Here is a 16570-nt window from a genome sequence, read left to right on the forward strand (position 1 = left end):
CCAGAGCACCATCTCACATAATTCCAAGCCCTCTGCCTTCAGGATTGATCAGGCCTGCCATAGGAGTGACTGATAGGAATATATGTGTCCATTTTAAGGTTCGATATAGAGATACTATATCTAAAGCAATGTGGTGATTACACCACCTTGCCCCAGCTGTCGTGCAGCTAGTTGTGTCAGTTTTGGATGGCCAGCCAGGGGTGGCATAATACATGCTGCAGCCCCTGGTAGGCCCTGGGTACACCTATGCCCTGGATACCTAAGGTATGCTGTACAGGGACTGATACGGTGGCCCAGTACCAATTGGTAAATGCACCTAAGGTACATGCTTGTCAATTTAGAGAGAGAACAGCTAGGCTGTGGGTCTGATTAGCAGGCCCACAGCCAGGGAAAGTCGTAAACCAGTGAAGCAAAAAGCAAAAATCGGGGGTGACCATAGGATTGCAGACCCTACTCTCCTACACTCCCATCCACATTATCTGAAAGAGACAATTAGTTATAGAATCCTTACCTTAGAATTACCCCCGGCGTCAGACTGGATCCGAACAATATTTTTGTTAGCAGTACCCCTGCGCGTCGAAAGCTGGCGTCGGTTGGCTCCGCTTTCGTTGTTGGCATTGTGGTCACCAGAATGATGTTGCAGCAGCTACTTAGACGCTGCCCTCACGTGTTAACGTCAGTTCTTTCTTTTATGTGCGCCAGCCAGCACAGCTCCGTAGAGAGCAGTACCTCCAGTCACTTTTTGACTGACTTTTTGCCGACTTTTGTCTATGTCGTTTTTGAGTCTTCAACTCCTGGTGTACTTCAGGGATGCCAGGTTTCAAGGCTTGCGGTTCCTTCCAACGGTTGATGTCGGTGACGGATCCGCACCGCTTGGGCCTGTTATGTCTGCCATGATTCCAAGTCGTGTTCCGACTGCTGGACCATGAATCCAAAGGTGCGGGAGCGGGCCCAAAAGCTTCTCGAGGCCCGGCAGTCCGCTCCGCGCCATTGAAGGTCCCGGTCACGCGGGAGGTCGAGGGACCAGTCGTTGAGCCACCACCACCAGTCCTCTTGGAAGTCTTTGCACTCCTCAGGTAAGTTGAAGCACAAGAAGAAGTCGGAAGCATCATCGCTCATCAACTTCTTCCCATCCGTGGCCGACGCGACGAGGGATGCAAGTGTTGCCCCTCCCGCGGCTCCGCGTCCAGAGCCTGCTGGGTCGACTCTAGGTTTCCCTCCCTTTTCGGGACCCGGTGCAACCCCTATCCAGCTTCGGAGACTTTAAGAAGTGATGCATGCCATCGTTGGGCAGCCAGACTCCGCTGGTGCACCTTTGGGCCCCACAGACTTGGCTGGGGGCCCTGGGCCTTCGACACCAACAGCTTCGGCCCCAGCACTGCAGGGTCCTCCTGGATCCAGGCCTGGATTGGCACCGGTCACACTGACTACACCTCACCCTGCGCCGACTTCACTGGCACCACGTCTGCAGCTGAAGCCGGTTGTGTCCCCAGCCGGCGTCTACCCCCCGGCCTCAGCCCCGAGGAAAACACGGACTGGCGTCGACCAACGCCTGATCCCCCACCAAAGGGTACTTTCGTGCCCCTGTTCTCCCCTGGTCCCTTTAGGCCATATTGGCAGCCAGAGGAGGGTGAGGAGGACTGGGAGGGGTCTGGAGACCCTTTGACCGACCAGTTGGGTTATGAACCGGAGTGGAGAGAGGAACTGGGGGAAGCCAGTGCTATGAATAGCTCACCAGACCGTGGCATGTTGTCTCCTTATATCGTGGCTACGGAGTTAGGGAGCGTCTAATGCAGTGATGTTGCGTAGGGCGGCCGAGGCTCTCAACCTCGAGCACCCTACTGTGGTGGTCAGGACTAACCTCCTGACAGAGGTGTTCAACTGGCAGCAAGCTCATCAGAGCCCCTGCTGCCGTTTAAAGAAGCCCTAACTGACATCCTTTTGTGCACCTGGTCCAGGCCCAACACGGGGGCTCCTGTGAATAGGATGATTGCCCAATGCCACCGCCCATGGTGACCCCATTTTACTCTCCCAATACTCCCATCCCCATCTTCCACATCAAAAGGCGTTTTGCCTAACGCACCACCTGATAGGGAATCCAAAAAACTGGACCACCATGGGAAGAAGATGTTTTCTTTCTCCAGCTTGGGACTGTGGTCGGTAAACACAGCATGTCTGTTGGGCTGTTACACCTACTCTGTGTGGGATACGGTGGCACAGATACTGCCCTTGTGCCCTGAGGAGGTCCGGGCTGTACTCTTCCATGCAATTGCAGAGGGGAGAGACGCAGCCAAGTTTACCATTCACTGTGGACTGGACCAGCCGACTCGCTAGACAGGGCGATTTCCACCTCGGTAGCCTTTCGACGCTACGTCTGCCCTTTGATGCCGTTTGATGGCCGTCGCCTGTTAGACGACAAAGCAGACAATGTGCTAGAGCCCTTCAAGGACTCTCGGGCTACGGCCAAGTCCTTGGGCCTCTGCACACACCCTGCGCAGTCTCCTTTTCGTCCCTTTTGTGGCTACGGAAGAGGTGCCCAACCACGATCCACCTAGAGCCACAGGCCGGCGTATGCTGTTCAGCCTCCTGCGCGGCCAGGGATGTGGGACCTACTGTTGTGGGTCTGAGGGCCAGCGAGCGGGCCAGTCCACCACTGCCCCCTCTGCAGCACCCTCTAAGCCGTCCTAGTCCGACCTTTCAGGGCCATCAAGCACCTGTGGGCGGCAGTATTCGCTGTCACCTCCCCCACTGGTGCACCATCACGTCAGACAGGTGGGTTTTGCAAATAGTCTGAAGGGGCTTGAAGGAAGTTGCCCAACTACGGTCACCCGGGTCACTCTCGACCTCTTCTTGCCTTCCAGTAATGAAGAGTCGATGACGCAGTAGAGAATACAAGCAAACTAGTCTATTCACAAAGTACACTGTGAAGGACTGGGTTTTCTTAAGACCCAGCGGTGCCAGGGATAACACCTAAAACCTTCGTGGGTAACCTGTTCCGGCGTACAAATGACAGAGACACGGGACACTTCCTTCGGCGTCAAAGATTCGAGGTTTATTACTGCAGGGAACACAGAAGTCACAGGAAGTACAACACGTGTAGGTTCGAGGAGTCTGATTCGACTTGCCTCTGTGGATCGATCCTTTTATACAGTTTTCAGCATAGAATATCATAGTACACAAAGGTTTACAACTCGGTTCCCATCGTAAAGACCATAAGGGGTTGCTTTCATGTATTCAAGGCCCGGAACATAAGTACAGAAACGTTTGGTAGCTCCCAACTGTAAAAGCCCATCTTCCCACCATTAGTACATTCCAATCAGCAGTAAACAAATCGAGGAAGGGGCAGAAACAGGTGCAGAGGAAGACAGAAACAGTGGGGAGATCGGAAAGGGTGTAAAAGGGGTGGTATCGGGAAACACGAGCTGCAGGCATCAAAGGGGACGTGCTTAATGAATGCACAACTAAGACAATAGACCGGCACGGCAAGATGAGCCTCGAGAGGGGCCATCTGCCTTACAATGCCATCCCCCTCATCATAAAGACACTTTCAAAGGAAACGTGTCTTCCGCAAGAGTTTGGGAATCCCAGGGTCGCGAAGCGGACAGCGTCCGTTCGCTGGCTACTTGAGGGCAAGAGACAAAATGGATGCCGCATCTAAGAAGGAACCCGTGGGCTCGGATGAAGAACCCACAAAACAAACGAACGGTTTAGGCTAGCACAGCGAAAACGCGTACACCCACTAAACTCGTCATTTGCGGTTCATAGATACCAGACTCGACCATATTCGTGCGAGTCAAAAACACCACTTACGATCGTCACGGAACCTCAACTGCAGTGGAGTCCTGTCTGACCAGTCTCCTATGATGGCTGACGAGGGACTGACTTTTCCCAGCATAAAAGGAATAATTATACATTTGAGCATCGGCGAAAGACACACCCACCCAGTAACTTTCCACAGAGAACACAGAAGAACAAAGGGGCACAGGAAGATGAGCTAAGAGCCTGGGACCGGGCACACACTATCTCTTTGTCTAGGTCATACAGTCTGTGCTTGCAGCTGAAACAGTGGGAGCACCCTTTATCTCAGGGAAAGGTATGTGTTAATGAGAAAGTTTCAGCACTTGAAAAACAAAACTTACCAAGGATCATTTCTCGTAAATGAGCAAGTAACAGTTTCGATTATAATACAAATGGCGTCTTCGAGAACTAAAATGGGGGCACAGATGTCAACCTAACTAACGCAACATCTGTATCTACTGATTACGTCTACACACGATAAGCAAATATAATGTATTAGCATATAAATGCTAACATAACATTGGGTAAAACATGAGTAAGATGACAGTGTTACGTTTCAATTCTATCAGACCCTCCTTTTAGCATTTTATGCTAATACAGACAACCTTTATTCTTGCTATCAGGTAAGGGTCTTTACAATTCTAACAAAGGAAAGGAAAATATAGCTCAACAGATGATATGTCAGGTACGAATATGAATATAGACATAGCTAACGTAAAAGAAAATATGACACTAAAAATTAGTAGTACAAATAACATCAGGAACAGAACCTGCAAGGGAAGTAGTTGAACCAAAAACTCCTTTGTCCAACTGCATGATAGTATCAAGCTTTTTTTTAACCAGCCTGCTCTAGATGCAGTGCTGCAAATGGTTGTTCTTCCTCAATAATGGGGCGATCAAAAGGATACATGGTGATTGGGATAGAAATGCAATACAATGGAATTGGTGGCCAGGGAACAAAAGGATGGGCAAAACTCTTCTTTCCAGTGTCCCTCAGGGAGCCATCACTGACAGGCTCCTATTGTTCATCAGGCATAGGCGCTGTTGAGGAGTGGCGGTAGAGCTGCTCGTCCAGCTCGGATCCAAATCCCACGTTGCCAGGCAAGTTATTTATTTCTTTAGAATCACAGTCCATTTTCCCCGTTCTTCGACTGTCCAAACAATGCATCAATCTCCCTTTCCCTAAACTATCGTTGGTAGCACAGGCAGGGTGCATGCATCCTATTTTTCAGCAATACAGTCTATCCCTACTAATCTGATTTTCCCTTAGGCGTACCTCAACACTCCGGGCATTGCGGCGTCAGGAAAAAAGGGGGTCGAACTCAAGGGGACCAAGGGGCAGAGGCTCAAACACAGGCAAGCACACTGGCTGAGGCTCAATAGACTGGGACTCAAGCACAGGTGAAACAACAGGCTGGTGCTCCTGGATAGCCCCTCTTTCTTTCCTTTCTTTTGGTGGTCCTGCCTCGGCCAGCACTTCTTTGCTCTGCAGCTCCCCCTCAATCATAGTCAAGTGGATGGTCCATAACAAACAGCCAGGCTGTGCATCGCTTCTGGGTCCCTCTGTGACTGCAGGGTGTCCGGACCTATTAGTGAATAGAATGCAAACTTTCAGTTAACTGGCAAAGATAAAACTTTATATAATTTGTGTTTGTTGTCTCTCAACACTAAGTAGTGGGGTAAGCCTCAATCCCTTTGCTAAACTCTTGAAGAACAATCAAGACATCCTTTGAATTACTATATCTGTCTATTCCTATATTATTCATCCGAAGAACCTCAAAAGGGAAAATGTGTGGTGCGAAATTACCAGGGGCATCTGGATACCCCTTCCAGAATTGTGCATCATGCGCACCATACGGGCTAAGCAATGTCTCATCATACCCACAAGAAATATATATGCATCTGGCAACATTCTTCTTTCTTCCCTGGCCTATTAATTCACCATCCCTTGTCCCTTCAAATGTGCCATACTTTCAACTTACAACTATTACTTGCACTAAATCAAAAACCACAATACACGAAATGAAGCGCACTGTTATTTAATCACAATGGGCTTTGGTCATTACGTTATAAGCAATAACAATATAGTCATCATAGTGCTATGAATTAGCAGCGTCATGTGCATGATGTTTACTCAAATTTTTGGATATTAGTTATTCTATCTACTGGCTCAGGGATCTGAAGCCAGCTGAATTGTTGAATTGCAAATTGTGATATATTGTAATTGCATTTTGTTCCACTGACACATCCTTTCTCCTTTACACTAACACTCCATTTCAACCCATTTCCCTTTTCTACTCTGGGGCACTATGATGACTATATTGTTATTGCTTATAACGTAATGACAAAAGCCTATTGTGATTAAATAACAGTGCGCTTCATTTCTTGTATTGTAGTTTTTGATTTAGTGCAAGTAATAGTTGTATGTACAGCTTTTATCAGTTCACTGGGACCCCTTTAATTGTATCACATTGCACCCAGGTCCCTAGTGACTTATCTGGGTATAACCCCCCTATATTCATATACTTTCAACTTAGACATCATGACTTCTAGTACCCACCAGCAGGGCCTGCTACAAACATTCTTTTCATTTCAACTTGGTCATTTTCCTCAGCTGTCTGATCTGCAAACACATTATTCCTTACCACATCCTTTGTTTGTTACTTTCTGGTGGGCACTACACTTGCTTACAATTCACAACCCAATTATTCAGCTAGCTAATAAGGGACTCGTGATGTCTCTGCGACTGTGGGGCATATTCTCAAGATGATGTGATAACCCTCGCAAATTTAGCTTAGCTCAACTTTGCATATCGCACCCTGTCACAGGAAAATTACGCTGTGTTAACGAAGCATTCTCAACACAGCGGTACCATGCGATAGTCACCAGATAACGCGCCAAATGGCCGAGTTAAAACCAATGCCATGCCGCAAAAAAGAGAAATGAGAATGCTAAAAATCCTGCAATGAGGCCAATCGTGATACAAAAATCAGCAAAAAACAGTGACAGACCTGCAAATCCCACGCGTCTGGCGGTAAAATGCACAATCACAGCCACAAAAACACACCAGAAACAATCCAAAGCGTGTAGCGACATGGATGCACCCTGACCGAGTACAGAGGCCGACGATAACCCCACAAGCCCTACAGACTACAAGCAAGGAACAACAGGTTCGGGAAAGACCAAGGAGAAGAAGGAGAGGAAGATGGAGTGCACTCCATAGCAAAACAAGACCAGCATCTCAGAGGTGACAGTACTCAACTGACCCACAATAAGACAAATGTGAATGCAGTCGGAGTGTCGAGGAAGCCACTAGGCATTGGCATGATGTGAAAATATAAACTAGGCACAAAGGCGCTGCCAACAGGAAGGCAGCAACGGCGACAGAAGGTGGGAGTCCTGCGCCACAGGAGGAGCTAGAGGAAAAAGGAGGTCACAGTCAACAGTGTGGAGATGGTACAAGTCGGGAGGACCTGACACAACATCAACAGGGTGAGTAATGAACGGCACAAATGCACAATGAGGTGTAGCACACAGCACACCCACAATGACCCTGGATCATGTCCCTCATCCCCGTGTCACACTGCAGCACACACACATAGCAAGAATAGGATATCCACATTGTCAACAATGTGGTTCAATGTGCATCCCTGACACCACAGAACAGAGAACACAACTGGCTCCGTACATGCACTGAAACAGGCTAACTAGATCTTAGAGAGTTGGAAACTGTGAGATGGAAATGTACGTGTCATCTCCACATCCATCCTGTAGTCCAAATGTCCACTGTCCACCATCAAAATCCAGCACCTCCCAAACAGTCACAATGTACATTGTCATACAGTCTGCATGTAAACAAGAACAATGCACCAACATACATGTCAACACAATGTTAACATGCTTCTCCCCTTCACTATGCAGAGGGACACACAACACCTCCAGCAGAGCAGACCAGACAACTCATCAGTGATGCTGGAGAGGACCACCATACCTTTGACAACAATGCCCTGCAACACCCCATGGACAACCCACGAAACCCACTACTAGGACCAGGGCAGCCAAGCTACTTGGGGGAGAACCCAGCCCCTGCAACAGACCACACAGCATGAAGTACCTGCAAGCACAGCAGGCCCACAACACTTCACTGACCCACACATGGCCCCCCAATGCCAGGTGTCAGAACACCAAAAAGAGGTGTGCGAATAGGTGCAGGTGTGGTACGAACCCATGGAAGGCAAACTAGATCACATACATGGGTGTCCATCACCCTTAAGGGACCACCTACACCCCACAAAGGAGACCCACACTGCCATAGAGACACATGCAGATGTACATTTCCAGTACGGAACCACACCCGGGGGCACACACATATCACTCACACACCCACGTTGGCTCTGCGTACAATGGCCCAGTCCACTCCCCTTACGAATTGAGTAGGTGACAACAAAGCTACATGTCCAAGCCTTAACCCGCTGCCTCCAGTGACGTGTCTCCGTCCGCTGTACACAGCACAATGTAATGTCGTAGAGCCCAGGGCCCTCATGAATGCCACAAGACCACAGGGACACATGCAGATATTATGTTGAACTGGCTAAGGGCACGTGCGCCCGGCCCCTTTATTGGCAGGGACACATGTTCAGTGACGCCTGTGCTGGATGTGTTTGGGGTGAGTATTAGCCAGCCCGCACAGAGTGCTTGGTGCCGGCAACAACTTGAACAGTGGACACCAGTGCAATGGAAACAGACAACACCTGCATAACAGAGTCAACTGCTGAGCAACATGGAGGGAGCCGGAGCAAGTACAGAGGACACCCAACATACAAACAGAAGAGTCCGTGAGTTTCAGTGCGCTGAGGTTGGGGCACTAGAGCGGAGCACTCTCATGTGAAGAAAATGTCTAGGATAGTATCCCTCATGGCCATTCCTGATTCAGCTCGAGTGGGGGTCACACCTGCATCATCTTCACCATCGTCATCCTGGGTCTCCTACACTACCTGAGGTGACATTGCTGCGTGAGCTCTCTACAGCACATAACCAAAACAGTCATGGAAGATGATTCGTGGTGTACTGAGTTAGTGGCACCGGGATCAGGCAGATGGCATCCACAACAGGTGGGTGCAACTCCGTCAGTCTGCCAGTACCACTGTTTTGTCTTGGTAGTTGGCAGTTGGAAGTTGTCCTGGCAATGGTGGCGTGTGCCTCCTGCTGTGATGCCACTGCCGGGCCGGTCTGGACTCGATTTGATGTGTGAGCCCTGGTGGGCCGCATTTGTGGCCTGAGGCAGCGGACAGCACAGGGCCACAGACACATGGCGTTGATGACCCAAGACCATAGCCTTGGAGGCCATCCAATATCTCAGAAGAAGGGGTCCCGGACCCGACTAGCAGACTAGTTAGTGGCACCGGATGCACAGCAGCCGGCACAGGCACCCCGCCACGGGACGGTGTCTTGCGGTCTACTGAGGTAGGTCCACGTGGACTGAACGGGTCCTCGTCGAGGTCCAAGGTGATTGTGGTGGAGGGTTGCGGGGGACAGTGGAAGTTGTCCTCCAGGGCATGATGCAGAGGTCTGATCTCATTCGGAAACAGCAAATGGGGGAGTAAAAAGCGAGAGCCTCGTTGCCACTGTAGAACCGGCTTTTTGGAGACTCCTCCCCACTGGAGGGTCTAAGCCAGCGGTGCAGGGAACACCTGGAATCTACGGGTTCTCCTTCTCAATCATACGCTATCAAAGAGACCAGGAAAACTTAGCTATGGAGGGAAGTAAGTTATTTTATTAGCTCAAGCTAAGGACAGGGTCCCAAAATGGCACTAAGACAATTCTACGGAGACTGCTGCTTTGCTCCGCAGCGCACACATAATTGTAGCACTAGCCACTCCCTTTACACAATACAAGTTCTTTTTCAGACAAGTTCTTCATCAGACAAGTTCCTCGTCAGCCTTTGGTGGCGCAATCGTGGCCAGGGAGCATCTGTCTCTGGTTGCACAATGTACATCGGGTCGGACTTCCGAGCCCAGATAGCGTGGTCACAGAGCATCTGTTTCCGATTGCACAATACACACAGCCTCTGACTTCCGTGCCCAGATGGCGTGGTCAAGGGGCACAGTCGTTGGTCGTGGGAGGCTGAATTACCAACAGTGGACAGGATGCGGTTAAGTCTCTGGCGAAACTGGGGGCGAGGTACACAAGCAGCTTCTCAATCGGCTCAACCATAAGGAGCGGGGAGGGTTAAGCAAGCTCCAACAGAGACACAGAAAGCAATTCTTTACCAGGTTGTTGAGAGCATGGCAACACAAAATGTAATCTCGGTGATCATTTTAAGTACAGTTCAACATCCCTCCTTTTGCCATGTAGAGGCAACTATTAGTCATCACCTAGGTCAATATCCATCATACTCTAGACTTCCTTCTGAAGCATCATCATGGCATTCTGGTGGCACAGAGGTCACATAGCGCGGGCATACATTGAACAGAGAGGTAGCAAGAAAAGAATACGGCTGCAATGATGGCAACGAAAACCAATATATTCTATCCCCACTGATAGACCAAGCCCCAAAACCAACTGGTTAGGGACCATGAACCCTCTTCCTGATGGATGTCGGAAGCAATCTTATGGAGCTTCTGGATTGCTTGATAAACTGTTAGTGCATTATCAGGTATGTATACATAGCAGTGTGTTTTGATCAATGTACAGACTCCTCCACGGTCCGCTGGAATTATGTCAAGAACCATCCGGTTCTGCAAAGTCATGAGGCAGTCCGCTTGAAGTTAAGCAGTGATGTTACTGAGAGAACCGACAGTCACGTTGATGGTGGCCTCTACCACTCTTATAAGGTGTTGAATATTGCCACTATTGACCATAGGGCCCCAAAAGGAGAGGAACCCTTTAGCAAAGTCTCCAAATTCTTGCCCGGCTGTGTCTTCAGCGTCAACTACACGTCTCTTTTGGATGTGGTATGTTGCATCGGCTGTGTAGGTCGGGGGAAGCAAGTTGCAACCAAGCGGTATAACAGGTGCCAGCCCATGACTTGGGCAGCCAGGTGTAGGCCTTGCTTCCACACACAACATAGGTATTGAGAGAAGCCACCAGAGCTGGGCGAGTCGAGCCATTAAGCTGGCGTGTGTAGGCGCAGTCACTCTTCCCCACCCATACTGTTCCACTGCTCTCGCTGCAGTGGCCACGCCCCCTTGAGGCCACACCCCCAAACACTCGCGCATAAAAAAGCGCTGTGTTAGGGCACCGAGCAAAACTTAGAGTTCGACTCCTGAGTAAGCATGGGCGAATTTTGCGGATCTCGCGTTCGCGAATTTTGCGGATTTGCGGATTCGCAATCCGCAAAATCCGCGAATTCCCGCGAATTTGCGGATTTTTTTTTTTTTTTGTGTTCGCCCGTGTTTCTGCCAGTTCGCGAGGGTTTTTACAATTTCGCAATTTGCGAACTTACCTGTCGGGTCGCAAGTTTTGCGAACTTGTTGTTTCTACATGTCCAGCCTGTTTGGGACACTCTTCTTCATCACTGCCACTCTCTGTCACCACTGCCACTCTCTGACTACTCATGCCACCCTCTGGCCCACCCATGCCACCCTCTGTTTCATCACCACACCCTCTGGTTGTCCAGTGTACATTATTTTCGGCAAAGCAAAGCACACCTTCCCTGCCTCAAGTGACCTGAATTAATTTGGGGCTGATTAATGTGTCACAGAATATTTTTTTAGCTGGCACCTGCTTCCTTAGTGCGCCCTGATTAGTGATCTTTTGCACTTGCTAAGTGCTTTCATTGTTGCAAAATTAGTTACAACACCTGCCCTGCCCCAACTGACAATAATGAATTAGGGGCTAATTAATGTGTCACTGAAAGAATTTAAAGTTCCAGCCTGGCACCTGCTTGTCTGCTCCTTTAGCTGTAAATCAGGACCTTTGTGGCATACAGTTAAGGTCAGAGCAGGGTCACACAATAGTTGCAAGCAGGCAACCGAATTCTGGAGGGCCCCCTCAGGAAGCAATACAAAGAATCGTTACAAATCATGAGGTTGACCTTTTGCACCTGCTCATTGCTTTTGCTTTTGCTGAAATCGTTTTGCGGTTTTTTTCGCGCTATTCGCGGGGCGCGGCGTCGTGCGAAACCGACCGCGGAAGCCGCCAATTCGTGCGAATGAGCATTTTATTTTTTTGCGGCTTGTTGTTTCGCGAGTTTTTTTGCAGTATTCGCGAGCCGCTTGCAGCGCAACACGCGAATTTACCCCAAGGTCGAGTACGGGCGCGGCCATTTTGTTTGCGTGACGTATTTCCGTTTCCGCCCGCTATGTATAATCTCGCGCAGTAAGCGCATTGCGAGTAGAGGTTCGCACGAGATCGCGCGGGAAATCTAGAGGTTCGCACGAGATCGCGAGGAAAATCTCGCGCGAACTGACTTTCGCGCTCGGAAACGGGCGCCGGCCATCTTGTTTTTCATTCATTTCCTGTGTCTGGGCATGGTGTTTAATCCTCTTGATATCTTTCCCATCCTTTGCTTGTTTTCAGTTTTTTTTTTACGATTTTGCTTCTTATCTATCCCTCTCTTTTCCTAGCTGTATATTTTTGTCTTTTCTGCTATTTTTCTTTACTTTTAAACTACTTTTGTAAACTCTTTTCTTTTCTTCTTCCCTATCCTATTCTTTCTTAATTTTCTACTTCTTCCTACCTTACCTGCCCAGACCATGGTCAAGCCAGGCGCCGTGAAGCTGCCCAGGCACTTGAGGGCCGCAGCGGCGGCGGGGAGTAGTGCTGGACCCAGTGGCAGGACAGCAGGCGTGAGATCGAGGGGGGAGCAGGTGACGCGCCGGGAGATATTCAGCCCGGAGGAAGTGGGCGCGCTGGTGTACTTTGTCCAGCGCCGCCTGCCCAGGACCATCGCGGGAGGCGGCAGGATCGCGGCCGGCGGCTATAACATGCGGGAGCGCCGGAAGCGGTGGGAGAAGGTGTGCTGGGCCATATCCCACCTCTACGGGGTCCAGCGCACCTACAGCCAGGTCACCCATCGCTGGACGGACCTCCTGGACCGCGAGCGCGACCTGCTGGACCAGCTCGGCTTGGAGATCCCCGGCCTTGGTGAGTAGTAGTAGCCATTGGCATTTAATCACTCACTACTATGATGTTTTCTCCTGCTCTGTGTTGTTGTATTGCAAATATTTGTTTTTTACATGGAGCAAGCCAATAATGCCGCTGATGACGATTACATTGTAGTTAAATTATATTTCAAAATCTTCTGTGCATTTCAGGTGCACTGCTCTCCTTCTCAGTGGGGTTGCTACTATGCTTATTTGTTTTCTATTTCGTGGTCTCATTGGCCTGAGTAACTATTATGTATGAGTGTACTTAACAGAACTGCGTAATGCTAGACACTAGGGGGCAGATTACATTTACAAGCCCCTTGCGCCACGTTTACGTTGCCTTGCGTGACGCAACAGCGGCGTAAACGTGCCGCATCCCTGCAAGTCATTTACAGCATGACGCATCTAGGGAGATGCGTCACGTTATAAAGCCATGGGCCTGCACCACAATGGGTGCGTTCCTAGTACGCAGGGTGGGCGGTCCAGCGGCTGTGCGCCTCGCAAAATTGCCTGCGTGAAATCTACAAGATTTAACGCAGGCACTTCTGCGCCGCTGCTACGTCAATTCAATTCCTTATGTCTGCTCGAAGCAGGCGAAAGGACTGACACAGCATGTAAAGTATTGGGTGGCCCTGAGCATTACTGGAGTTGCATTGCGTTGGCGACGTGACTCCAGCGATGCGCCGCTCTTACGTGACGAGATGCGTCACGCAAGTGCCTACCCTTGCGCCAGGGCGCGCCGCATTGTAAATGAGGCACATCTGCCGTGTCGCAAGGGTAGTTTTGCGTGACGCATTTGATCTGGCGCATCTCTGGAGATGCGCCAGAACGCGTAAGTAAGTATGCCCCTAAGGGGCAGAATTGCAATTACCGTCGCATCCCTGCAAAGTAGCAGGGATGCGCCATTAATTGTGCGGCCCGCTACCACCACCAAACATGGTGCGCCGTATTTGCAATGCGGCGGCGGCGCCCCATGGGCCCAAAACGTCACCGAAGCTTTACTGCTGGAGTTGCGTCGCAACGATGGCGCAGCTCCATCAATGCTCTGGGGTACCCTATCTCCCCAATGCTGGGTCAAGCCGTACGTCTGCTTCAAGCAGGTGCAGGGTTTGTGTGACGCATCATTGTCCTAAAGGTGACTGATTGATATTTTGTAGATTTCCCTCAGCCACTATTAGGATGTGTTCCAGCGCAGGAATGCCCTCCCTTGCGCCGGAACGCCCCCTGATGGCGCAGGGCTTTATAACGGGATGCATCTCCCAAATGCGTCACGTTGTTATAATATTATACGCCGCACCATGGCGCCCTTTTTTGTTTAGCTGCTGCGTCACAAAAGTCACGCAAGAACGGCGCAAAAGAGCCGCAAGGGCTTAAATCTGCCCCTTCCTTTGTAACCCTGACAATAAGAAAAATAGTGGCGGTGGATTGATAGTTTGACTATTTAAATGACTGGTAATGTAGCAGGCAACTGTTAGTGTTGTCACTGATCTGACTGAAATCACAATGGAGTTTGTCTGTCACTTTGCGTCTTGCCTGCGGACTGCTGCCTGCCAGTCCTAGGTGAACGTTTCAGTACTTTGTTTAGTGAGTTACGTGACTTTCGAAGTCACAGGTCCGCATATAAATGAAAAGTAACCATAATCAATATAATTTCGCAGAAATATTTTGTTATTGTTCTTTTGAAATGTTTGATTTGGTTGACATTGACAAGCAACAATCATCCATGTTTTCTGTTCTTTCTTTCATGTTGTACGTCAGCTCCCCCCAGGGGCGAGAGGAGGACACAGGAGCAGCAGGCGGCGGATGCTGTTCATCAACAGGGCCAGGATCGGGCAGGCGAGGGCTCCTCTGCTGGCCCCAGTAAGTTTTCATTTTAGACTAGTACCTATTTTTCCTAGCGTTCCTCATTTGACTTTTTTCAAAATTGTCTTTGCTCTTCTTGTAGACTGTATCTAAATTCTTATCCTGCCTCTACTATGACTCCCTGTGGTATTACTAGATTATTCTTATTAGTCTGTCTGTGTAGCTAACTAAGATTGCACGGTTGGCGAAACTCCCATGATTCTAGTCAGCAATAGCTCTATCAACTTAGTGCAGTTGTTGGACTTGGCCCGCAGGGCAGGTTCACCCCTAGACTTTTTGCCTTATTTGTGACCCTGTGTCAGTGATTTTTGGGTCTCTGCGCACTTTCCCCTGAGTCCCAGAGTGAAAGTGCGTGCGTGTAGTTTGGCTGGCCTGCCCTCCCATAGGAATGCATGGGGAATGTGTGTGTCCCTAGTAGTTCCTGATGCGTGGGGAGTACAGGCTCGAGTTTAGTATGTATAAACTCGTGAGAGTGAATGCTGCAAGATGGTGTCTGCGGCATGTTTGTGTCTAGTTGGGAAGTGCTACTTCTGGACTTTGAGATATGTGTGCATGTGCTGTGAGGGTGCTGGAGCGTGATTGGCTGGAGCTGGCTGGCATGCCAGGCTCCAGGAAGTCTAGATGGGTTTGCCCGGTGGTGAGTGGGAGATTAGCATGAGTGATGTGTGGGAGGAGTGTACCTGGGTCCTGGATGGGCTGGGTTTTCCCCACACAATGCTGGCTCCGCCCCCCTGTGGTGTGTCTAACGACCCTAGCCTCCCCAGTGAAGGAAATGGGTGGTTGGGCCATCAAGAGTGCTCCAGAACCAGCTGCGACTGGTTTTCCCCCCACCCTGCACATTGTAACAAAGGATTTGTCAGTATAAGAAGGGGCTGTGTCCCCACTGAAAATGTTCTTCTTTTGGAATCCTGCCAGAGGGGGCTTGTGCCGCTGCTGGGGCCAGAAGGACCGCCACTTGGGGAGTCTCCCTGCCTGGAGACCCAGTGTGCTGGCTCTGGCCCAGCCTTGCCCCCCTACCTACCTCCAGCCCTGCTGGAGCTCTGCCGTGTCCTCCAGTGCTGGGGAGCACTGAGGACTTCTTGCCTAGCGCTTGGAGAGCGCTGGATTTTACCCCCAGCGCCTGGGAGCGCTTTTTGTTGCTGTTTTGCGCTTACGAGCGCTTACAGGTGCCTGCAGCGCTTGGGAGCGCTGTGGACTGCAGAGGCCGATCGCCCCGTGTGGCGAGTCGACAGCGCGGGTGCCACCCCGCTTATTGCCGCGTTATTTGCCCGGTTTTGAGTGATCTGCGAGGGAGCCCACTCCTCGGATCATAGGAGCCCGCCTGCCTGCCTAAAGCGAGCCGCCGCGCTGCCCGCGGCGACCCGGAAGCACTGGGCCGGCTGACCAATCGCAGCGCGGCCCGAGACCAGCAACCGGAAGTCCCGCCTCGCCGCCGGGAGAGGAGAGCCCAGCAGCGAGGAGAGCAAAGAAACGGTACCGGCAAGGCTCCGTCGCAGCGAGGAGAGCCCCGCCGCACAGGAGAGCCCCGGGACCAGCGGGAGAGACCCGCCTCCGTGAGAGACCAGCCGGTGAGTGTGGAAGACGCCGGCAGTGGTTCCCGCCCCCCGCAGCACCAGTGAAGTCCCGGTGAGTGCGGGGGCGGGTTCTCTTTGTTTCCTCGAGCGGCCCCGTTGGCAGAGGGCCGCTCCGACGTGCACCCCAAGCCCCCCCAGGGTTGGGGAGCCCCGAGGCTCCAGGAGCTATTTGTCTACCGAGCCCAGAGAGGCTCTGAGGGCCATTTCGGCCGTGAGCCTGCGAGGCTCTTGCCGGGCATTGCGTAG

The 16570-nt window shown here is 50.8% G+C and overlaps 1 protein-coding gene across 1 annotated transcript in view; it reads left to right on the forward strand.

Annotated features, from left to right (window-relative positions):
- The window catches only part of DNAH17 (dynein axonemal heavy chain 17), a 15539113-nt gene that overhangs the window by 3839505 nt on the left and 11683038 nt on the right, over positions 1 to 16570 (forward strand). The window contains exon 19 of the mRNA XM_086931082.1: positions 14066 to 14068. Within this exon, the coding sequence (XP_086787208.1) occupies positions 14066 to 14068 (3 nt within the window). The remainder of the gene's footprint in view (positions 1 to 14065; positions 14069 to 16570) is intronic.

The sequence above is a fragment of the Lissotriton vulgaris genome, chromosome 7, assembly GCF_964263255.1.
Source record: "Lissotriton vulgaris chromosome 7, aLisVul1.2, whole genome shotgun sequence".
Lineage (NCBI taxonomy): Eukaryota > Metazoa > Chordata > Amphibia > Caudata > Salamandridae > Lissotriton > Lissotriton vulgaris.